Below are 23,169 nucleotides of genomic sequence, written 5' to 3'. Positions count from 1 at the left end.
AACTGGGACTATTTACAGTCGCTTGAAGAAAGGCGACTTGCTCTCCCTAATGTCTATGTAGTGACAAGTGTAGGCAATAATAAAAAATATTGCTGGGGCTATATATCAAGTACTAAGCCGATAAATACATTAAATAAATTCGGTGAAAAGGGCAATAACAACTGTATTCTTTTTTTTTATAACACACATGAGCTTATATACGCACACATACTGCACTCACACACATGTAATTCTGTATGCCAGTGTATCGATTACAAGTGGCGTCGCTTGTTTACCAAACATGAAAAGTAGCAAGGACTTAAAAAAAAAATAATGCCGTTAGCAATGAAAATATAAAAAAATAATAAAACTCTTTGCGTAGAAAATGCTTTTTATCCTGTGCACACACACATGTGCATATATATTTTAAGCGTAAGAAAGAGGGGGGCAGCAATATATCTGTCAATCGTTTGACCATTTGAAGAGTATTTGTATTTTTTATACCCTGAACAGGGTATATTTAATTTTCCACGAAGTAGAAAAAACTATAAGAAATTGTAATTCAAATCTCCCGGGTAAATGTTATTTCAAAAAAAAATCTGTTTCGCTTAGTGGGTAGGACCTACGGTGATTCAGTTTTATCAAAAACACAAGCCTACGAGTGGTACAAAGCCTTCAAAGACGGTCGAGAGATCGTTGAAGACATGCATCGTTCAGGGCGACCTTTGACCTCTTAAACTGATGAAAATATTAAAAAAGTGAAGGATATGCTGCTTGAAAACCGTCAAAGAAGTGTTAGCGAGACGGCAAGAGAGCTTGACTTCTCTCGCGAATCCGTTCGAGTAATCTTGGTGGATATTTATTTATTTATTTAACGAAACGAGTTCTTGCTCGACTTATCTCGATAAAGCTGAATTTTTTTTAAACTATACCGTAAACATGTCTTTTTGGACAGGCTTGATCGGGCGAATTCCGATCTCACATTCATGGAAGAGACATGGGTTTATGAGTTTGACATGCAAATAAGTCAACAATCATCAAAATGGAGGGGGAAAAATGAGCCAAACCCAAAAAAACCACGTTAAAGCTTCTCAAAACTGAAGGTGATGTTTTTGCCGATGGATTTTACACTTTAATAATGCACCATCGCATCGAGGCACGAATGTGACCGAATTTACATCGATCAACCACCGTATTCACCATATTTAGCTCCGAGTGATGTTTTCTTGTTCCCCAAACTAAAATTGCTGCCCCGCGGAACCCGTTCACTGCAGGTTGGCTTAAGTGTGTTAGACCTGCTAGGGATTACTTTGGTGGAGACAACATAAATATTGATGAATAATTAAATACTTTGTGTTTTATTTCCGGATACTGCGAACCAAAAAATCTGGGAGCTGAAAATGTTAATGGTATTTATAGTCCAAATACTGTGATATCCAGTGGAGCCTAATTTTAGTTTCGTCGATTCTGTTCCTGTAATGAAAATCGTTAAGTTCGACATGTCACCAAATATATAAATAAGGCTGAATACAAAAAGAATCTTGATGTATGGATGCCACACATCTACGGTCCAATCCATCTATTTCTAAAGCGGAATATTAAGAGGGATGAAAAATTGGACACACGTGGCAAGTTCAACCGAAAATCTTTGTGATCGAATCGCGGAGAGCGGGCGCAAACGTTGGCCAAGCCAAAATTCACCGGAAGTGTTGGAAGGGATTGGCAGGGAATCGTCTAATGTGAGCTACTCAATTGCGCCCAAACCCTTGATTCCGCGCTGTACTATGAAACATTGGACCGTGTAATGAGTAGGAAGGGATGTCTAAGATATTGCATTCCATTACGACAACGCCAGGCCACATACACCGATAGTAACTTGGTTGAGTTTAAGAGCTTTTTGAGAAGTTTTTATTCATGCATCCGGACCAGTTACCAAGCGATTACTATCTGTTCGTGATAATAACGAGTGGTCTTCAAGTTGAAAAATTTGTTTTAAGAGAAACTTGTGACCATAGACAGTAAGCTTTTCATAACCGTTAAGAACCAAGGGTTATGCAAACCCGACCAGCTTGGTAACTACAAAAAGAAGTAGTTATCGTCCATTACTATTAAAGAATAACATATTATAGCATACCATGTACATTGAGCTTATACTTAGTAAACAATTGTCCTTGAAATTTGGGGGCTATACCAACCAAAATTGTGAAATTTCTTTATTCTACTGTGGGCAAAAAATAGTAAGACTTTTTCTACTAATGTCAATCTCGGCTGAGCCGATCAAACCATATTGCAACATAAGTTTTAAGATACCAATAGACATAATAACTGTAAATACGACTTGTCTAAAGTTCCATTTATGACTCAACGAGACTCATCTGTCTGAAGCCTAAATTATCAGGACCATGTGTAAGGTAGATAGGGAGGTTAAAACTGTGCAAATTTGTATTGGCTCCTAAGCGTTTTGCTAATTTATAAGTTCGAACACAGGATTTCTTCATTTATATGGCTTCACAATAGAACATCATATATTAGTACATCTAACCTAACCTAACATAAAGTAAGTAGGAGTTCTGTCACTTGGGGCTCAATTAGCGCTGCATGTGTCATTTTGATGAACTAGCGTCGGACCTCTGTCCGCTATGCTTTTTGTAGACAGTTATTCAAGGTTTGGTGCCTGATGTGTTCCAAGTATTCTGTGTCTAAAGATTCAAGGCCAGCAGTGCTGCCTGAATATCCATGTATATATGTAGTTGCTCCCCCATAGTTATTCAATAGATCACCACAAGCACTTTCTATATCTTGTATTTCCGTTTGGAAGATGCTGACTGAGTTCGGTACTCGGATAGAGAGAGAGCTTTCGAGATCACCGAAGTATAGACCTGCAGATCAGTTATTTTGCATCCGTAGATAGAAGCTGCATCATTTTTAGTAAGAGCCTCTTCTCTATTTACGTCTAGAAGGTATCCTAACCGGAAAGTAGCTATTAAAATCTTACCATGGCAGAATATAGTCTGATTTTCTCCTTGTTTAACTGGTTCACGATGGCCATTGTGTAAAGTCCGTTTATTATTTAGTCCTTTCCACACTCTGCCTTAAAGATATACAGGTGTAGTTGACATCCTTCTCTAATGACATCGCTGTATAGCTCAAGATGTATGGTTTCTTTGACGTCAACAAAGTGTATCTCTTAGGTTAAGTCTCGAGATTTAATAGTATGCCTTCCACACCTTCCTGTATGACAAATTTTAGTCAGCTTTTCAAGTTTACTATGTTTTCCGTGTAGCGTTGGAGTTGGCAGCTTTAACCGGATATACATAAATCCAGGATTATTTCGACGACGTATTTTCAAAACCTTTTAAAACTCTCTTCTTTAGGCTGATATTTTCCTCTATTAAGTCATTAAGCCGTGTGAATGAAACCCAGTTTTAACATAATATTAAGTGAGGTTCGACTTCATTTATGGGACTACCTTGAATTGGTACACAATTTTTTGTTGTTCCAAAAACTACAAATGCCAACAATGAGAAAATTCACAAGTTTCTGATTAACCAAATGACTTCCAATATTGCAGCCAATCAAATTTTCTACTATAATCATTAACACATTAAATTCTCCACATATATAATAATACTCTGATATATACATATGTATCTCCCAAATATTCATACCAAAGCAACTTTAAGCAATTTACGTAATTCGGAACATAACAATATCAAACAGTCCAAGCAAAAGCTGAGGGTATGAGCATCATTCTGCCTACTAGTAAAATTAAGTCATTTCAATTCGACTCGGATTTTAGTTATAGTATGTATACCGATACACCCACCATACTCACACCTCACCAATTCAGCTAATCAGTTGAGCGACGGCATATAAGCAATCATCATCTTTAAATTGGTATATGTATTTGAAATCCTTTCAATTTTATTAACATCTTAAGTTATCTACCCAGAGACACACACAATTTCCAAGCTAAAATCCAGTCAAACCCTGCCGGTTCTCTGCACTTTTTAACTCTACGCGCTGACAATCACTTGGTCTTTACTATTTTCCCCTTTCCTTTTGCCATTTTGGCCGAAAGTGTGGCGCTACAAATTGAGTTTGCCAATGCATAAACCGAAATTGAACATCACTAATCCCTTTAAAGTGACACACTGGCACCCTGTTATTGCTAAGCGTGTACGGTTATACGATTATTGCTGGCGCATTGGAGTACAGCATGCGGATAATTGAATTGTTCCCTGTCCGACATGAAGAATTTCACATTGTAGCCTCGCTCGCAGGCGTAGTTCAACGCATGCCAACGATTATGTAAATTTAGTGAACCGGAGTTTGTTTTCGCTTTCTTTATTTGCTGGCTTCACACGCTATTTCGATTGATTTTTTTCTTCTTTTTTTTTAAACAGCTATAAGTCGAAAGAGTGTTACAGCAATGCACTCTTACTTCTGATATGCCTCTCTAGTTTTTATTTCCTCTTTTAAGGCGGAGTTATTTGGAGTATCCGAGCGACATTGGATGCTGGGTTTGTTCAGGTATTGATACGTCTGCAGGTTTTTTAATCAGTTTGTGGGGGTCTAGATGGATTTTGGTCGAGTACTTTCGATGCGCGACTGACCATTTGAAGACCATGCATTAAAAAACCGCCCAGTTCAATACCTAAAAGACATTTTTTCTAATTCCTTCGAAGTATTCAATATTTTGATAGTATTTTCCGCAAGAAACTTAAATTTCCACTAAAACTCATCAGTGAGCCGTAGAATCCTCAAAACGTGTAAGAAAGTGCACTTATCGAATAGAAAGAGAAACTTGGATATTCAGTGTTAATAAATGGCTGTCGATATCGGTGACAATCATCTTGAAGTTAGTATATTAAAGGAATCAAATGAAGGACCTTTCGAGTTTATTCGGCCTAACCGTCGAAGTCTATTGATAGCATAAGCTAGAAGGTTGGGAAAATAAGATGGACAGGTTTACTTTGCAGCTGTTAGTACTTGGCTCAAATTATTCGAGGATATACCTGGCCCTTTCTTATGAACTAAAATCCAACCAACGAGATCCCATCATAACTTTTGGAAACCGAAAATTGAGTTCGGCATTTCTTTGCTTCAAAATATTATCTGATTTTTGGTTAGAAGCCTCAAGACCACATTTTCGACAAAACCTGCGACACAAAAATACTATCTGCCAACTTTCACTTCACAATATAATTTTCCAGATCAGAACATTAAACAGACAATAAACATTGTCTTAAATACATTTAATTGTACGAAAATATATAACGTGTTAATATGGAATATACGAACTCTGCTCAACAACAGTGTTCCGTGCGATCTTCGTGACGTAAGACTACATCAGCTGCTATCATATTCGGTGTGAGAAAGTCAGCAAGGTGGTCGGCACCCAGGCGAGACTGGCGATCGAATGGAAAGCCCAAGGCACGATGATCGTGTTGCAAGAGATGATGTTTACTGCAGGAGTCAGCACCATTGATGGGCTCTTCATCAACCTAAATTATAAATATATTAAATTCATAAGAAAACTTGAGTTTTAAGTTGACCGACGACACTTACGCTCTCTTGGTCGTAATTTGTTACCATAACGACGAGCTCACACTGCAAACCGTTGGTTGAACCCTTCGGTATGAGCATATGATGTGGCCAGCCACAAGCATTTTGCATAGTTTCGTTAGACACACGAGTTACTTCCAGTTCGCGGAATGTGCGTTCAACGGGTATCGTAAGGCTTGATTCAGTGGAGCGACGACGTATAACATTTTCACCGGGTTGTACTGAAAAAGTTTAGATCCGTACGTATATACATATACATTTCTGTTCTTCTACAAATTTACTCACGTGCTATCACAAATTTGTCCAATTCGATCATCAACAAGCGTTGTTCATTGAAAGTCATAGTCTGATCTTGCTCATCGTACTTAGGACCGAGGAAGATGCGTACCAGGCCAAAACGTTTTGTAGCGCACTCATTAGTCGCCTTGATTGTATAGGTGAAGGGCGCATGTTGTAGATGCTTGAAGCGCGCAAAAATATTACCACGCGGCGCGAAATCCATACCACGCGATAGATCAATATCGGATTCCTGCCAAAATGTTTGTAAAACATTGGGTTCGCGCACATTCTCAGCTGTGACTTCCACAGATGTTAGGGAGAAGCCATCGTGGCGCAGCTCCGCATTAGTGTAGGGTGGGAGCTGAGCTTTGTGTTGCTGAAAAATACTATCGAGATAGGCGTGCCATCTATAGAAGGCGGGATCACGCATTGCTGTAGCAAGATCACCGACAACACCAAACGACTCCAAATGACGATGTGACGGATCGTGCGCATAGGCGATGAAGAGATGGCCCATATTATGAAGATCACCATAAAGGTTGCGATTTGGCGAAGCCATGGACGACTCAATTATATTGCCGAGCACATCGATATTGAGGGGTATGTGCTTTTCGCTTTCCTGTGGATATAAAAAAAAAAATTATTTGTAAATTTTTAGAAGTGAGTTGAAAGCTTGGACGCTCACTAAAACTTACATCTAAAACAAAACCTTTTGTGATAGCTTCCTTTATGCGTTCGCTCCATTGCTCCAAATCTTCAATATCCATAATTAGTTGGTCTTGATGGCGACGCACATCCGAAAGTTTGGTATTGTCAAAGCGTGGTGCCGACTCCATTTTGGGAAAGTAGCCCTCCTTAATATATTCACGTAAATCTATTAACGGTTCCACGCGCTTCAAATCATTACCCAAGCGCTCTACATTGTATCGGGCTAAGATCTGCTGATACATGTAGTAGAAGAGCTCACCGCGACGCACCTTATATACAACACTGCGTTCGCTCGCCTCGAATGGATACACCAAATACCGGTGCCAATGATATAAATTCACACCAAAATCCTCGCGAAAATACCACAAACGATGCTCTGGCTCGTCATCCGATGCTGTATAATCATGTGGTATTAGAATTGCCATGCGCGAACCTTCGGGTACGATTGTGCATTCCTCGCGTAAATGTCGAAAAATTTGCCGATCGGCAAACTTGTTGGGGAAACTCTGTATCAAAGAGGGCACACCCATGCCTTTAGTGTCTTTGCGGTGCAGTATAGCCACGCTAAGCGCATAATTGAAGAGATATGGATTTAGCCGATCGTGTGCATAAACCGCAACACTCTGCAGTTCATCGACTGTGGGCGCGCTCATGAACGTATCAATGAGACCCGCTGCCATTATGCGATGTGCCGGCACGCAGAGCGAAAAATGTGCCTTACGCGACAACTTCGATGGTAAACTAAGATCAGGCATGGAAATATCTCGTACATTCACAAGGCTCTCGGCTCTTTCGCTGAATCGCTCCAGCACTTCATTGTCTATAACTCGGTAACGATCGGTGAGAAATTTCTTGGGCACATCAAACACTACGCCCCGTCCTTTTTCCATGAACACGGGTTCATGTGGACGATCGAAGAGTAGTAGGAGATTATACTTGTCGCCCATACTGCGTGGACTGTCAGAACTTTAGCAATCGAGTTCGGGAAGCCAGTACTCTTTTATTCGAATCGTTGCACTTTTGTTTATAAAATCAAGTTTAAAACTGCGCTGACCGTGTGAAAGTAAACGCATTTATATGCACAGTTTGAATATCCAAAAATGTTTGTGGATTTCCAAAAATAAAAAATTGCGGTTTCAAGGTCTCGTATGAAATTCGCTATGCCAAATGCATTTTTAGTGAAATTCTAGAGTGTTATCTTACATTTAGTTTGAGGTTTTGCAATTTTTACTAGAAAAAAGAATATATAATACACTAAATTGCATTAGAGTCTCCCATGCAATGGTTGAGCTGATAAGAATTTAGAAAACTTCGAAAGTCGCGAAAGAATTTGTCTTCAGGAGGTATGGAAATACCACAGAGAATATTCAAATCGTATTTTCGGTGATCTAATATAATGTGATTATAATAAAGACACACCGTCTTGGTTAAAAAGATATTTCTAGAAACTGCTGGAAAAATAAAAAAAGTGTTCTGAAGAAGAAATTGACTGTAGCCTCGCGCTAGTCTAACAAAAATCATATATCTTTTTCTATTCTCATAAAATCTTAATTTACCTATACAGTGAGAATTTTATATTCCAGTAACAAAGTTAGTATCTATCACCTTGGATGTACGAAAGAATGTTCGGTAGCTGCGTCAAGCAGCCGGGCGGTGTGAGATTGACATACATATGTATTAACATGGAGCCAAAAAAGTCAGAGAAGATAATGTTGGACAATCACCGCGCCACCATTTATATAGGATATCCCACAGGTACTTCCCAAAACGTTTATTTTCGATCGGAAATTATGAATATTGGCTGAAAGATTTATGAAAATAAAATTGTTTTCTTGAACTGTCCCAAATAGTGCAGGATAGATCTTCACCTTTATTAGCGTAGACACCGGTAACACGGTTATAGCCGAGTTTGTGACAGCGCGCCAGTCGTTCTTTCCTTAGCCGCTGCCTCTTAATTCGGTTAACTATGTCAATGCCGTCGTATATCTTGTACAGCTCGTTCCATCGACTGCGGTATTCGCCGTTGCCCATGCGCAAAGAGTCATAAATCGTCCTCAAAACCTTTTTCTCGAAAACTTGTAACGTCGACTCATCAGATATAGCAGGACGGGAATAATGAGTGACTTATAGAGTTTGATCTTTGTTCGTCAAGAGAGGACTTTACTTTTCAATTGCCTACTCAGTCCGAAGTAGCATCTGTTGGCCCGAGATATTCTGCGTTGGATTTCGAGGCTGACATTGTTATAGGTGTTCTTATTTGCGATTGCGATTTCCAAGATAGACGAAATTATCTACAGCTTCCATGTTATGACTGTCAACAATGAGGTGGGAGCCTAGTCGTGAGTGTGACGACTGTTTATTTGTTGACAGGAGATATTTCGTCTTGCTTTCGTTTTGCTCCCAGTTTGGAGAAAGCAGAACTAACGGCGCGGCTGTTGAGGCCAATGATATCACTATCATCGGCGTGCGTCAACAGCTGTACACTTTTATAGAAGATTGTACTAGCTCGATAAAGTTTTGCAGCTTAAATTATTTTCTCCAAGAGCAGATTGAAGAAGTCGCACGAAAAGGAGTCGCCTATCTGAAACGTCGTTTGGAATCGAACGGCTCGGAGGAGTTCTTTTCGATGCCAACAGAGCTTTTGATATTGCTCAACATCATACGGCTGTGTAGTATTAGTATAAGTTTTGTGGGGATACCAAATTAAGAAGCCCCTTTTCGTGCTGTCGAAAGCAGCAATAAATCGGAGAAGTGGCAGTGGGTGTCGATCTTTTTTTCACGGATCTTTTCTAAGATTTTGCACATGATAAATATCTGGTCAGTTGTTGATTTCCCAGGCCTAAAGCTACACTGATAAGGTCCAATCAGTTTGTTGACGGTGCACTTTAATTTTTCATACAATACGCACGGTAGAAGCTTATATGCGATGTTGACGAGACTTATCCTACGGTAGTTTTCACAGATAGTGGGGCCTGCCTTTTTGTGTATTGGGCATAGCACACTTAAATTCCAATCGTTGGGCATGCTTTCATTCGATCATATTTTACAAAGGAGCTGATGCATGCTTCTTATCAGTTCTTCGCCGCCGTGCTCGAACGAGTCATCGAAAATTGGACTCAACGGACAGACCATCTGAGGTTAGCCGCGACCGATATTTAAATGAGATAAACTTCAAATGATAAAAAACATTCTCCATTAAATTTGAAGTTTCTGTGTTTTTTCTTTAAAAAAAAGTAGGGAACCTCGAAATGCATCCCCCTTTATAAAATTCGAGACAAACTAAATGAACACTGTTCAGAACATAATTAAAGCAAGGATTACAGACGACTAATTCCGTTCCCACAACAGTCGTTCCTACGTAACCGGAACAGACCCGGATTTTTATCCGACCAAGGACGGTCAACTCGGCACCATTCTGCGACTAATTTCCCACGACAGTCGGGTCTACGTCATAAGAACGGATCCGGAATTTTGTCGGGTCAAGGGCTGTCAACTCGGTAGCAATCCTCTTAATTACTTTAAAGATGTTTCTAACGCTACAACAACAACCCAGCAAAGTCTTTTAATGCTTACGAATGAGACCACCGTTGTACGTGCAGAATTGATGCAATACTGTTACTACTGTTCATCACTTCATCAAATATGATATAAATTCAATATTTCAATGATTTAAACCCATTATTTACATATTTATAAAAGAAGATATCATTTTATTAATTGAGTAATTAAATTTTATATGTAACCACTTAATCTTTACCTAAATTATTAATGTACTAATTATGAATTTGAATTATTTCCGCCAAGCCTAAAAGTATGCAAGCTATGCGTCCTGGCACTGCCATATTAACAGCTCAAGCATTGCTTAACAGACTGATTTATTCGATTGTACCACTAGTCAATATTGTTTTTATTTGATATATTATTACTGCAAAGGGCACAACAACTCTGTTTGCAATAATTTATTTACAATCAAAATATTTATTAAAAAATATTATTATATCTTCTTAATCAAGTTAAGTTTATGCTCAGAAGAATTCCTTTTCATCTGGCAACGCTTGCGTATACAGTCAACAGCTGTCAGTGTCCTTTGTTTGTTTATTGCAAATGTCATATTTGACAATATTTTCTTTTGGGAAAAACAAAACTTTGTCATCAAACAGTGAGAAGTGGAGAATAATTCATTTGTCAGTATTGTATCGAAATCTTTTTTGTTTGCTTTAATAGTTTATTAAAGCGTTTAGTTTTATTTTTACAAATTTTAAGTGTGCGGTTTTGTTTTTTTGTTTCGTTATAGTCTTAAATTATAAGTGTTAGTATTTGGTTGTGCCCTAAGGAGGCCATATACAAAGTAAAAGCGCCATTTTACGACAAAAAAATTAAGAAAATTTCGTTAATAAAGGTGATTGTGACGTATGTTTGTGGGCAAAATGAATGCCAAAGATATATTAATGCGCGCAGTGCAATGTGATCAAGCCGGACGAATTTTGGAGGCACAACATCTGTATCAAGATGGCATACAAATACTTATGGATCTGGTTGGGGGTAAGGAATAGCAAGCGCAAGCATTTCAGCAAATGTTCTGGACAAAATCATATAATTTTATGTGTTTGCATTTATTTTTGTTATTGCTCTTGAACAGACGAATCGGATGTGGCAAAGAAGAAAGTGTTCTATGAGCGTATTAAGGAGTATATAGACCGCGCTGAACAAATTAAGGACCGCGTACAGAAGCATGTTATCCGCGGAGAGTTAGTCACCAATAAACCAATAGAAGACAATTCTACGGGCAACAGTTATCAATCGTTGTTCGGGCAGTACCTCAATTCGGACGTAAAAGAGGTGCTACTTGAGGAGCCATATCTGTACGAGAAGTATCAAGTATGTGTAAATAGCAATGGAAATAATAAGCACTCACGCACAGCAACTAAATATTCATGCAGTTTCAGAATCTTGTAACATTCTTGGAGTTGTTGGTAAAAAACTGTCGCAACCTCAAGTATGTGAGAGTGGTCACAAAGACTGATACCAAAGCACCGGAGAACCAAAGTAACGTGCTGGAGCAGATTAGAGCGGATATGTCAAAACGTAATGTAACTTTAAGCATAAAATTCGAAGACACTTTGCATGACCGCAAAATTGTGTAAGTTACCGTTGCAATACACCTATAACAAAACTAACCGCTTCCTAACTACTTTTAGCCTCAGCAACGGTTATATTATAAAGATTGGGCGTGGTTTGCATTTCTTCAAGGCTACTAATCCGTTATACAGCCTGGGCTTATGTGATTATGATTTTCGCAAATGCTTGCAAACTGACGTGGACATTTGGCGTACCAGAAACTTCATTGCCTGAAGCTGATAAAAGTGCTGCACTAATCACTGACTCATCGTTAAGCGTTTAACAGACATTTTTACAATAATTTTCTTATGAATTTTTTATGAAATAAGAATTTTATTTTTTGATAAAAGAAAACAAACTTTTGTATTAAACTTTGAATAAATATGTTTAAGTATTTTTTGTTAATACATACATAACTGTGAATGTATTAAAAATTAAAACAATAAAAATTTAATTCCATGAATTGAAAGAAGAAAAGATTTATAGCAAAAGCAAATAAAATGTTTACTTGTATAATCCATAGGCGCCATAGCTCGAAATGCACTAGTTGCGAGTTAATGCTTTTTTAAAGCTAGCTCTAGAGCGCAGGCGTGTAAAATATGCACCCACATTCCGGCATACATATGTATACCAAGCCCGCACAGGCACAATAGGACCTTGCCAAGTGTTCCGTAATCGCTATAAATCTTCGACAGAAGCCAAAGTTGCCTTGCTGACAGCACTATGTAGGCTGCGACAACGGTGAAATTGCATTCTTCTACGTTCTTTTTGTTTTCTTTTCTGTGTGCGGGTATTATTTCGCACCACAGCCGCACAGCTGGAGGTGTTGCAATATTGGCAGTGAACAATGTGCAGCGAGCGACCTTTTATGCTGCCGCTACGACTGCTGCTGCCCGCACGTAGCTTTGGTGCGACCATTTATACTGCTTACCATATTTTATGTCATACCAGATACGAGATTTTTCGAGTGCGTCGACAGCTATTTGGGTGTTCCAGCATGCACACGATTAAATTTCTTGGCGCTCACAGCTGCAGCGGCAGTGGCAGCGACCGGAGCTTGGATTTGACTGCACAGCGTGAGTGAATTGAATTCCAAGGATGCAACAATTCTTAAAAATTAAAAATAAAAAAAATTAAAATAGAAGAAATGAAACAGCAGAGCTAGAGCTTCAGTCGTATAAATTGCACGCTCGAATGCACGCTGCATAAAAGCGCACTGTTTTATATCAGATTTTGGAGGTTTATTAATCAATGTGTGGGTTGAGATTCAAGGATTTTTGATTAAACCATAAAAAGGCTGTAAGAATGAATGCTTTGTGTAGTTAAAGTCTCTATTTATCAGTGCAGGAGGATTAAGACCTAGCACTCGATATAACAACAAAAGCAAAACCCAGAGAGGTTATTTTCTTTGCTGTTGCAGCAGTTGCATCTGCTTTTTCGGTTATCTACAATATAGTATATATTGCAAGGAGAACTATTGTTTTATTTGGTTGATATTAAGATAGTGGCTTATTAGATTCAAAACATAAGTTAATTGAAAATCATTCATCATTTTAGCGGCAGAAAACATTCCTCGAGTAATTCCGAGGCTTAGTGCCCGACTATTATGAAAACGGAACAGAAATATTAGTCGAATGTTAATTTACTTATTTTTCAGCAACTTCCGGTGTAATATTTCATCAACACTATTCTGATAGCTCCCTCAGGTACCTCACGTTTAGCCAAATTTGTTGTTTTTGTTGTTGTAGCGGCAGAAGTCTGCCGAGTTGGCAGTCCTTGGCCGGATAGAAATCCGGGTCCGTTCCGGTTGCGTAGACCCGACTGTCGTGGGAATTTGTCGCGCTCTCCGCCTTCAGAAGTCGCTGTAAACATCCCCTTTTTGTCATTTGTAACATAATGAAGGCATTTCGTGGTGGAGGAGTACACTGTCGGGATCAATCCATTAGCCTTTCCAATTCAGCGTCTACCAACTAGATGTAGATTTACTGCTCTTGAGCTCAGCCTCCTCCAGAGTGATGATCGTCCGAAATCGTGAAGGAATCGTGAAGGACGAAACAGATTCATCTCAACACCTTCTTGTCGAATGCCGGTATTTAACAGTTGAAGACTAAAACATCTTGGATCTCACACCTTTAGATATGCAGGTTGAAATAAAAATAAAGAACCTAAACAGATTTGTGATAGGATATGAGTTTTTATCTGGCATCACAAAGTACTGTACTCAGCAGCAGCATTGTGATCCTCGTAACCAGGTGCTTCATCTGCGGCATGAAGTCTCTTACCAACGCACAATAATATTTCATATTTGAGCATAGCAAAATTCACTACAGGAAGTAGATTCCGAGTTGCTTTTCTGGAAATCAATCGACTAGAGTTTAGTTAGCAAACCCTTCGATCGACATTCAAATGATGTTATGAACCTCAAACCAACCCCATCTACAAACTGAGCACTCGAAAGACCGTAGCAAGACTTTCTCTATACAGGAATCCTTCTACTTATTATACTTGGTCTTGATATAATTAATTTTCGTCTCATATACTCCATCCCACCCATAGGTATAACACTTGGTTCGAAAACTGTCATTTCTGAAAATATAACAGATAACGAATATATTTCGTTTTCTAAATGTCTTTACTAATTTGACACAAAAAGTTTAGTTTGACAATATCAAATCATATGATTTCTCCACCGTCAACACACTGCTTGGACCTTATCAATGTGGCTTAAGGCCTAGAAGCTGCCTTTATTCCGCTTTGTCTGAATTTGGTATCCCCACAATACTAATGCGGCTGTGTATGTAAACTAACTTTGAGCAATACCAAAAGCTCCGTCAGGATCGGGAAGGACTTCTCCGAGCCGTTCGATACCAAACCAGGTTTCAGACAAGGCGATTCCCTTTCGTGCGACTTCTTCAATCTGCTCTCGGAGAAAATAATTCGACCTGCAGAACTCAATCGAGCAGGTACAATCTTCTATAAGAGTGTATTGATATTTTTGCCCTCAAATATCATTGAAGCAAATGGGTCTGGTAGTGTAAGAGGACAAGACGAAATATCTCATGTCATCAAACAAACAGTCGTCGCAAACGCAACTTGGCTCCCACGTCACTACGCCAATAAGAAGAAAGTCTAACTTCCTTTCCGGCAATGTATGTATATTTATCCTTTACCGGAAATTGAATAGAAGGTGTGATTATGTTTTCAGAGTTGGTGAGGAACATTTCCAAAACTCCAAAACGTCTCGATCGATTGACTTGAAATTTTTACACGCACGCTAGATAAGAATTGAAGGAATATGTTTTTTATGAAAATTTCGATTTTTCGAGCTGCTCTGAAGGGTAATATTAAAGAAAACAAGTAAGGAAGGGCTAAGTTCGGGTGTCACCGAACATTTTATACTCCCGCGTGATAAAGTGATAATGGAGATTTCATTATCCGTCATTTACATATTTTTTATTTTGCTGTAAAATTAATTAGATTAGTAGTTCCTGGTTTTTGATCCATAAGTGGGCGACGCCACGCCCATTTTCAATTTTTAAAAAAAGCCTGAGTGCAGCTTCCTTCTGGCATTTCTTCCGTAAAATTTAGTGTTTCTGACGTTTTATGTTAGTCGGTTAACGCACTTTTAGTGATTTTCAACATAACCTTTGTATGGGAGGTGGGCGTAGTTATTATCCGATTTCTTACATTTTTGAACTGTATATGGAAATGCCTGAAGGAAACCACTCTATAGAGTTTGGTTGACATAGCTAAAGTAGTTTCCGAGATATGTACAAAAAACTTAGTAGGGGCGGAGCCACGCCCACTTTTCCAAAAAAAACGTTCAAATATGCCCCTCCCTAATGCAATCCTTTGTGCCAAATTTCACTTTAATATCCTTATTTATGGCTTAGTTATGATACTTTATAGGTTTTCGGTTTTCGCCATTTTGTGGGCGTGGCAGTGGGCCGGTTTTGCCCATCTTCGAACTTAACCTTCTTATGGAGCCAAGAAATACGTGTATGTACCAAGTTTCATCATGGCATCTCAATTTTTACTTAAGTTTCAGCTTGCACGGACGGACGGACGGACAGACGGACGGACGGACAGACAGACATCCGGATTTCGACTCTACTCGTCACCCTGATCACTTTGGTATATATAACCCTATATCTGACTCTTTTAGTTTTAGGACTTACAAACAACCGTTATGTGAACAAAACTATAATACTCTCCTTAGCAACTTTGTTGCGAGAGTATAAATATATATTTTTTTTGGAAGCCGCCATTTTCTCAAAAAGTAAAATTTTTGTTATTATTAGTATTAATCTATTGTTAGTATAACAATTTTTTTTTCGGTTTAGATTTTAGATAATTTTAACAGAAAACTATTTTACACTTTCTTTTTTTTTCGGAGGATCTCCTGAAGATCGGCTGCCGATTATAAAGTACACTAATTTTCTGTAAAACGAAAAAAATTCTTAAATGACTCCAAGAAATTTATAAGGGCACCTTTGACTTGAGCAATTTTATATCTTAAATCAACATTATTGAAATCAATATACAAAATTCCCAAAACGGGTTTACGGTTTTTTATTACTGAATATAATGGTATTAATTTCAACCATGTGCCACTTAGAAAAGTTTATTTTATTTTACCTTCCAAACCAAAGCCAACCTGCGGCGCGTTGTTATTGTAAATTATGCCTATTATATGTTAGATGTACAAGTATGTATGTGAAGTTGGCATGAATAACTGTATGCTGACATACTTTTGCATAAATACCGTTATTCAACTAATTCACACAACACCCACAGCCGGCAGGATGTAACACGTCCAACGGTTTATTATAATTTTTCGACACTTTGCTGTAGTTACTCGATTTTTTTACTTCTCCATACTGCATTTATAACCCGTGAACATACTATATGTATGTATGTATGCCTAAATACTGTTGGGTGATGATGACAAATTAATGATTCGGTGTGCCCCATGGTGTAAATTATACACCCGTCACTGAATTATTTATCGCGTCATAAATAATCAAATTTCGTGCTGATAATAATGCTTCGCCGGCAAAGCCGAATAAAATGGCTAAGGCAGTGCTTGCCACCTGCATTTATACACATAGACAAAGAAGCAAAATATATGTACTTATACATATGTACTTTATGCATCAAATGTGTAAGTGAAAATAAACACAAAAATATATTTTTTAGACGCCGTCTTATACCAAGTTCTTTTAATTTAATAAATTAATTGCTGTGATAAAAATTATTTTTGGCAACGATTTATTGCTGCCATAAGTTCTGTTACAAGTGCTGGACGTTATAAAAAATAAATAATAATATTTTTTTTAATAACATGAATTTTATTTAGTAACCTATATATTAAATGAGCGATGCACAAAATTTTATTCAAAGCCTTCGACTTTTGCTTTCACACAAGTTCTCAAACGATTCAACGGCCATTGATCAATAGCAGCGATTGGCATTGACGGCGATGCGCGCAACCAATTTTGTGTGAGGCTCTCCAAATGTCTGTGTGGTACTTGATTGGCCATATTCTCTAATCCTGTTCACAAACAAATCTGGACTTCCAGACGACCGACCATCTGCAGCTATGAAACCAGGAATTTTGCTTTTAAGGCACTGCTTGCTGATTTTTGCTTTGTATGCTAGAGCATAATCTTACTAGAAGATCCAGTGCTCTCCAACGAAAAGAATATAGTTTTACTGCTTTGCCACGCCTTCTAAAACGTAATGATGGTACACGAAACCGTGCTTGCCTCTCTTAATTGCCATTGTTCCACAGATTGAAGAAGCTCTCTTAGCCTACTTTCAATAATAGTGAATCCTTTTCTTGAAAAAACACAGTTTGGGGGAGATAGCAACTTAAGAGCAATGATGCTATTGTACAGCTTTGGAAGGAGACGCTCGGAAATACATATATGTTCTACATAATTTGTGCTAGGAATGCACCTCTTTACTAGATTTTGATCTACAGTAGGCCTTCCTTTTTTGGGTACACTTATTGAATATAAAGCGAGTACGGTAAGTAGGTCAAAGTCCATGTTGATAAGCCTATGTTAAAGGAAACATTCACAGTGTTTTTGTATAACATTAAAGGTTTCTGCAAATGCTGCAGTCAAAACTAATGTTCTAAACATATGTGGAGGCACTGCCGCCGCTGTTTACTGATTTCGGTTGATTATCATGTGTCTATTTTTACTATCTAATCTCTAACAGTTTCTAATTTATTTTTCTATTTGTTCGCTGACTAATGAATGTTACTATCACAACATATAGTAGGCTGTTCAACACTATTTTTTGAGTTGGCTTCAATTATCGCAGTTTTCTTATCGCACATTTCAAGAAATATGTAAAATTATGTTTAATCCAAACATGACATTACATTAGAGTACCAGAACTCGTTGGAAAATGACTGAAATTACAGCGAACCAGGCCGACAACATAAAAATTCGCGTAATAAAATTGAGTGAACGCGATGAAGTGGTTGATTTCCTACGAACACATTTCTATCCAGATGAACCGTTGAACATTGCCAAAGATGAAGATCCCCTAGTTGCGGAATACGGTATTGCAGAAATAGCGCATGGAACCAGCCTTATAGCAGTGCAACAACAAACAGTTACCGGTATCTCAAGCGAACTCATAGTTGGCGTACTGTTGTCTGCTCCGAAGTATAGTAATGAAGCTGAGCATTTATTTAAGGAGGCCGACCGTCACAGTTCGGATAATTGGGGTAGGTTGTTTCGGATTTTTGCTCAAGCCGAGCGCGACGCTAATGTGTTCGAGCGTTATAGTGTTGACAAAGCGTTGCATGTAAATGCGTCAGGGGTCCATAGGAGTTTTCGTGGACGTGGAATTGGAAGGAAACTCAAAGAGAAGTTGGCAGACTTGGGTCGTGAGCTCAACTATCCACTGATGACTACGGACTGCGCCAGCTTTTATTCGGCACAATTATCTGAACGTATGGGTATGGAGTGTGTAAATGTCATTAAGTATACTGATTATTTGGATGAGGAGGGTAATGTGGTGTTTAAGCCCCCACCGCCACATGAATATCTGAAAACGTATGCCATGAGGCTGTAAATGTTAGAAATAACATAATTTAAATATATTTTTGTATTAGTAAAATAACTCATAATTCAATAAATTCTTTTGTCCATCCAATTTCAATATTCACTACTCGCTTAGAAAAAAAATTATAAAACAAAAAACTATCAAATTAATGTTCAGAGAAATATTAACAAAACAGGCTGTAAAACTATCAATTTTACTGAGATCGGATGAAGCTTCAATATGAGCTGGGTTGTTGGCGCTTACTTTTGTGTAAGTATTTCAAAAATTTGTAGCAAATTTAATTCGGAAATCGACTCGTATATCGATTACGTAGACTCAACTGCTGTTCAGCGGTGGCCTTTGCTCTTCCTACTAACGTTGGTCTAGAGATAGCAGGCTCTCACTTAGCTACCTCTACGTTGTAGTGAATCTTTGTCTGCAAAACACACGCTTTGAGGAAAGCGTGATATATTCCATTCTTCGGATGCAGACGCTTGAAAATAGATGTGATCCATCGTCTGTGCTGGGAGTATTCCACTTTAGTGGATTTTGAACTACAGCAGAACTCACTTTTTTCGTGCACTTATCGAATTTGAAGCGAGTAGGGTAAGTGTATGTATCAAATGTGGTTGGGGTTCTGCTTTGAGTAGAAGTATAGTGAGATATGGCTGAGAGTCAATGACCAAATGTCGAGAATATTTTCCACAGCCGCTAATTAGTTACGGGTTATGAAAGGTAGAGTAATGTCGACCTTTTGGAAAAGTATATATTTTCCCAAGTTATTTAACAATATCTTGATTCAACTGTTATAAGAAAAGGAGACTTTGATGAAAAGCCTATATGGCAAATATTTATGTAGTAAAAGTATATTTGCATTCACTCCCGGCGATATCAGCTGTTTATTCATTTCGGCTGACTATCTTATGTCGATTTTGAGTTACATATTTTCCTTATCTAAACGCTACTGACTTTTACTTTCAATTTGGTCACTTTCCCATGAAATGTATCACAATATAGACTATTCGACTACATTCAATTAGCTTCACTAAGTGGGTATCACAATTATCTTATCGCACTTACCTACGTATGTATATCATCAGCACGATAATCTAATCTCTCACTGTCGATAAAACATTCCAAATTATGAAAAAAGTAAATATTGGCATCATTAGCGTATTAGCTCTCGGTAGAAAATGACTGAAGTAGACCTGGCGAACGATATACAAATTCGCGTAATAAAACCGAGTGAGTGCGATAAGGTGCTTAAATTCCTCCAAATACATTTCTACCCAGATGAACCGTTGAATATTGGCAAACAACAAGATCCCGAAGATGAAGAATTCAGTATTTCACAAATATAACATGGAACCAGTTTAATAGCAGTGCAACAACAAACAGTTAACGGTATCGCAAGCGAACGTATAGTTGTCGTATTGTTATCTGGTCCGAAGTGTAGTAATGAAGCTGAACATTTATTTAAAGAGGCCGATCGGCTCGGGTCGACCAATTGGGGCACGTTGATTCGGATTTTAGCACACGCTGAGCGCGATTCTAATGTCTACGAGCGTTATAATGTTGAGAGAGCATTGCATATACATGCTTCCGGGGTCGATAGAAGTTTCCGTGGACGTGGGATTGGAACGAAACTCAAAGAGAAGTTGAAAGACTTGGGTCGTGAGCTCAACTATCCACTGATAACTACGGACTGCACTAGCTTTTATTCCGCGCAATTATCTGAACGTATGGGTATGGAGTGTGTGAATGTCATTAAGTATACGGATTATCTGGATGAGGAGGGTAAAGTGGTGTTTAAGCCCCCACCGCCACATGAATATCTGAAGACGTATGCCATGAGGCTGTAAATGTACTGTACTATAAATGTTTCCTACTTTTTATGGTAGATATTATAAATCTGTTTTAGTCTATTAGGCTCCAAAGTGTGTTATAGCCATTGAGAGAAAAATAAATTTTTTTACCATTGAATAAAAGATATATTTGTTTGTAAGGTTAGGATGGAAAGAGGTTGTCTAAGAGTAAGAATTTTTAGAATATAGGGTGCCATTATAGAACGTGATTATTTCGCATCAGTATTATTGTCTTTGATAGTTGAAACTCAATCGCTAAATAATATTTAAAGAGGAGTGAAAGAGTCCAAAGGCTAAGCAGTAAAAGCCGTATGTTTGGAGTCCTCATCGGAAGGATTTCCAATTAGAATGGATTGCGACATTGTATAAATTTCTTGAATACCATCATATAATATAACCATAATTTCTTTTATACCATCGAGGCATCTTGAGGTCATCAAAAATCGGGTAAGACTGTTTTTTCTACCAAATAGTAAATAAAAAAAATATACTTTCTTTTCAGCAACTGACAAAATTATTGTCCTGTACCTAGCAGTATAAACATACATATATATATATATATATATATATAGAACCAGACGTACATTGTTGAGTGCTAGAAGCTTGGGCTAAAAGGACCTTGCGACAACACAAGTATTAATCCAGCTAAAGTACTGTAGGCCCGATTAGTAATATTTAAGTCCAAGCTCCCAACCGTCACTGTTCCGATAATAATGAAATTACGATAGAAATTTTTTTGTAACAGTGTTTCTATTGCTGCCTTAATGGGGCTTCCATCGCCGGCTTTAAAAACTTTACAGTGGTATGGAGTCCGAAATCAGAGCTGATCGAGAGTACAAGACATATTCAAACCGACGATTATAGTTTTGAACTTTCAATGGCTCAGTAGACAAACTTATTTCTTTGTGGATATTTGTAACTGACACACAAAGCTTTCAGAGCAATAACTCGCTGGTATTTTTAAGGACTCTTCAACGATTTTGCCAAATCCTTATAGGAGTAAACATCAGCTTTGCATATCTCGACTCAATTGGACATTCCACTGCCCATTAAAATTATGTAGGTCTATGTCATAAATCTGTACGGGTTATTTTTTGTTTCAAATCGGGGTAACGGGTTTCTGGGTAATAACTTTATGTCACAATTAAATATGTTTCTCATCTCTTCGGACACTGAATGCTTCTACAAATATTTCGAATTTTCGCAATTCCCGCTTTAACGGGTTTCTCCTTTCTTCTTGCAATGATTCGCTGCAACTTCTTTAATTCATCCTCATCCTGATCTTCGAGTATTGGACCTTCATAACGGATGCCAACTTTATGCAATGTAAACTGTACTCTCTTGCAGCGCACCTCAAGCGCCATCACAATGCAGTATAGCAGCATTTGCAGCGTCTTACAGCGCAGCAAGTAGGGCCTACAGTCACCCTTGCCGAAGAGTGGATAATCCTTGCTCTGGCAGTCGAACATGAAGTAATCGCCACCAACGCAACCGTTGCAATTATCACGTCCAATGACCAGAGCACGCAGGTGCCGACAATGCAGGAGACCCACCTTATGTTGACTGAAGAAGTTGATCAGGCTCTTGGCTAAATTCTTTATAGGCGAGTTGTCTTGCTCGTAGAGTGCGCCATATGAAACCATCTCAATGTGCACTTTAAAGCGGAAGTTGTCCAAACAGCAAGTATCACACAGGTCATTTAGCGTGAATTGATAGGTTTCACCGCGGAATTTACGCAAACTATTGTAATAATAACGATCGCCATTGATCACAATGCTGTCCAAGAGGTGTGGCTTCCATTGCGCCAGCGGATAGAGTTTTGCCGCACAGCAAGCCGCTATATTGCAGGCCCAACTTTGCTTGCCGCACGGTTTAGGATTGAAGACTTGGTTGCACGGATGCAGATAGCCCCATAGCGACCAAAGCTCATTCGGGATTTCGATGTCGTAGACCCCGCACTTGCTTGCCGCTATGCAACGCGGCACATTGGCCGAGTTCTTTTTGCTTAAACGACTCCAGACCGGCGGAAAACTGGGCACATTCAGCCAGTATATGACTTCGGCCGGTAGCCAATCGTTGGCATCCCAGCAGCACTTCTTACTACGGCGAGACATTTGACTCGTTTTTGCTGAGGTCGGTGGTTTAAAATCAATTTTTGCTCGTATTGCACAAAATTATTTGTTTATTTTAAACGATTTTGTTTTTGTATCGTAATTGCTTGGTTCCTACTGCTTTCTGTATTTTTATCGGGTAATTTAGTCCGAAACCTTTAATGTTTATAATCCAACGAATTTGTTTATTTACAATTTTGTTACCAGTTTCTGCCAAAAAGTTGTTTGATTTTAAATTTTGCTTTGAACAAAACAAAAAAACAATGAAGTTTTCACCGTGAATGACTTGCCACTGTTACTCTGTTCTGGTATTAATATTATAATTCTATGGAGGCCGAAGTTCTCAATATTTATGCTGTGTTATTCAGTATAACTCTTGAACTATGTCGAAAATTCCAAATTACTCACATTTATAAAAATTGTGCCGAGACAAGTTCGTCAAGTTCGTTCTATCAGATTTGCCACGGGAATTTTTG

At 38.4% G+C, this 23,169-nt stretch overlaps 4 protein-coding genes and 1 pseudogene across 4 annotated transcripts; 3 read left to right on the top strand and 2 right to left on the bottom strand.

The window, feature by feature from the left end:
• Positions 1-5,288: 5,288 nt before the first annotated feature.
• LOC120777852 (phenoloxidase 2-like) lies at positions 5,289-7,481 on the bottom strand. Its single transcript, XM_040109394.1, has 4 exons — positions 6,522-7,481; positions 5,833-6,445; positions 5,551-5,768; positions 5,289-5,486 (listed from the first exon to the last, which is right to left on the bottom strand). The coding sequence occupies exons 1-4, from the start codon at positions 7,479-7,481 to the stop codon at positions 5,289-5,291; spliced, it is 1,989 nt and encodes a 662-aa protein (XP_039965328.1).
• Positions 7,482-10,666: 3,185 nt separating this feature from the next.
• Positions 10,667-12,008, top strand: LOC120777273 (MIT domain-containing protein 1). Its single transcript, XM_040108476.1, has 4 exons — positions 10,667-11,076; positions 11,174-11,412; positions 11,475-11,674; positions 11,733-12,008. The coding sequence occupies exons 1-4, from the start codon at positions 10,947-10,949 to the stop codon at positions 11,884-11,886; spliced, it is 723 nt and encodes a 240-aa protein (XP_039964410.1). The 5' UTR covers positions 10,667-10,946; the 3' UTR covers positions 11,887-12,008.
• Positions 12,009-18,072: 6,064 nt separating this feature from the next.
• LOC120778815 (dopamine N-acetyltransferase-like) lies at positions 18,073-18,747 on the top strand. The gene has a single exon (XM_040110821.1). It carries the CDS (start codon positions 18,073-18,075, stop codon positions 18,745-18,747), a length of 675 nt encoding a protein of 224 aa, XP_039966755.1.
• Positions 18,748-19,910: 1,163 nt separating this feature from the next.
• On the top strand, positions 19,911-20,579 carry LOC120777035 (annotated as a pseudogene).
• Positions 20,580-21,353: 774 nt separating this feature from the next.
• On the bottom strand, positions 21,354-22,696 carry LOC120778478. The gene has a single exon (XM_040110294.1). It carries the CDS (start codon positions 22,694-22,696, stop codon positions 21,740-21,742), a length of 957 nt encoding a protein of 318 aa, XP_039966228.1. The 3' UTR covers positions 21,354-21,739.
• Positions 22,697-23,169: the final 473 nt, after the last annotated feature.

This window comes from Bactrocera tryoni, chromosome 5 (assembly GCF_016617805.1).
Source record: "Bactrocera tryoni isolate S06 chromosome 5, CSIRO_BtryS06_freeze2, whole genome shotgun sequence".
Taxonomy (NCBI): domain Eukaryota; kingdom Metazoa; phylum Arthropoda; class Insecta; order Diptera; family Tephritidae; genus Bactrocera; species Bactrocera tryoni.
The sequence above is the reverse complement of the archived record's forward strand: the minus strand, read 5'-3'. Positions and strand labels throughout refer to the sequence as shown.

What these genes read in the sequence shown, in the direction of transcription:
- LOC120777852 (XM_040109394.1), bottom strand. Translation starts at nt 7,481, where the DNA reads ATGGGCGACAAGTATAATCTCCTACTACTCTTCGATCGTCCACATGAA. An exon ending in GGACAAATTTGTGATAGCAC is followed by an intron (nt 5,769 to 5,832) that starts GTGAGTAAATTT and finishes AAACTTTTTCAG; the next exon opens with TACAACCCGGTGAAAATGTT. An exon ending in CAAATTACGACCAAGAGAGC is followed by an intron (nt 5,487 to 5,550) that starts GTAAGTGTCGTC and finishes TTTATAATTTAG; the next exon opens with GTTGATGAAGAGCCCATCAA.
- LOC120777273 (XM_040108476.1), top strand. Translation starts at nt 10,947, where the DNA reads ATGTTTGTGGGCAAAATGAATGCCAAAGATATATTAATGCGCGCAGTG. An exon ending in ACTTATGGATCTGGTTGGGG is followed by an intron (nt 11,077 to 11,173) that starts GTAAGGAATAGC and finishes GCTCTTGAACAG; the next exon opens with ACGAATCGGATGTGGCAAAG. An exon ending in ATCTGTACGAGAAGTATCAA is followed by an intron (nt 11,413 to 11,474) that starts GTATGTGTAAAT and finishes ATATTCATGCAG; the next exon opens with TTTCAGAATCTTGTAACATT.
- LOC120778815 (XM_040110821.1), top strand. Translation starts at nt 18,073, where the DNA reads ATGACTGAAATTACAGCGAACCAGGCCGACAACATAAAAATTCGCGTA.
- LOC120778478 (XM_040110294.1), bottom strand. Translation starts at nt 22,696, where the DNA reads ATGTCTCGCCGTAGTAAGAAGTGCTGCTGGGATGCCAACGATTGGCTA.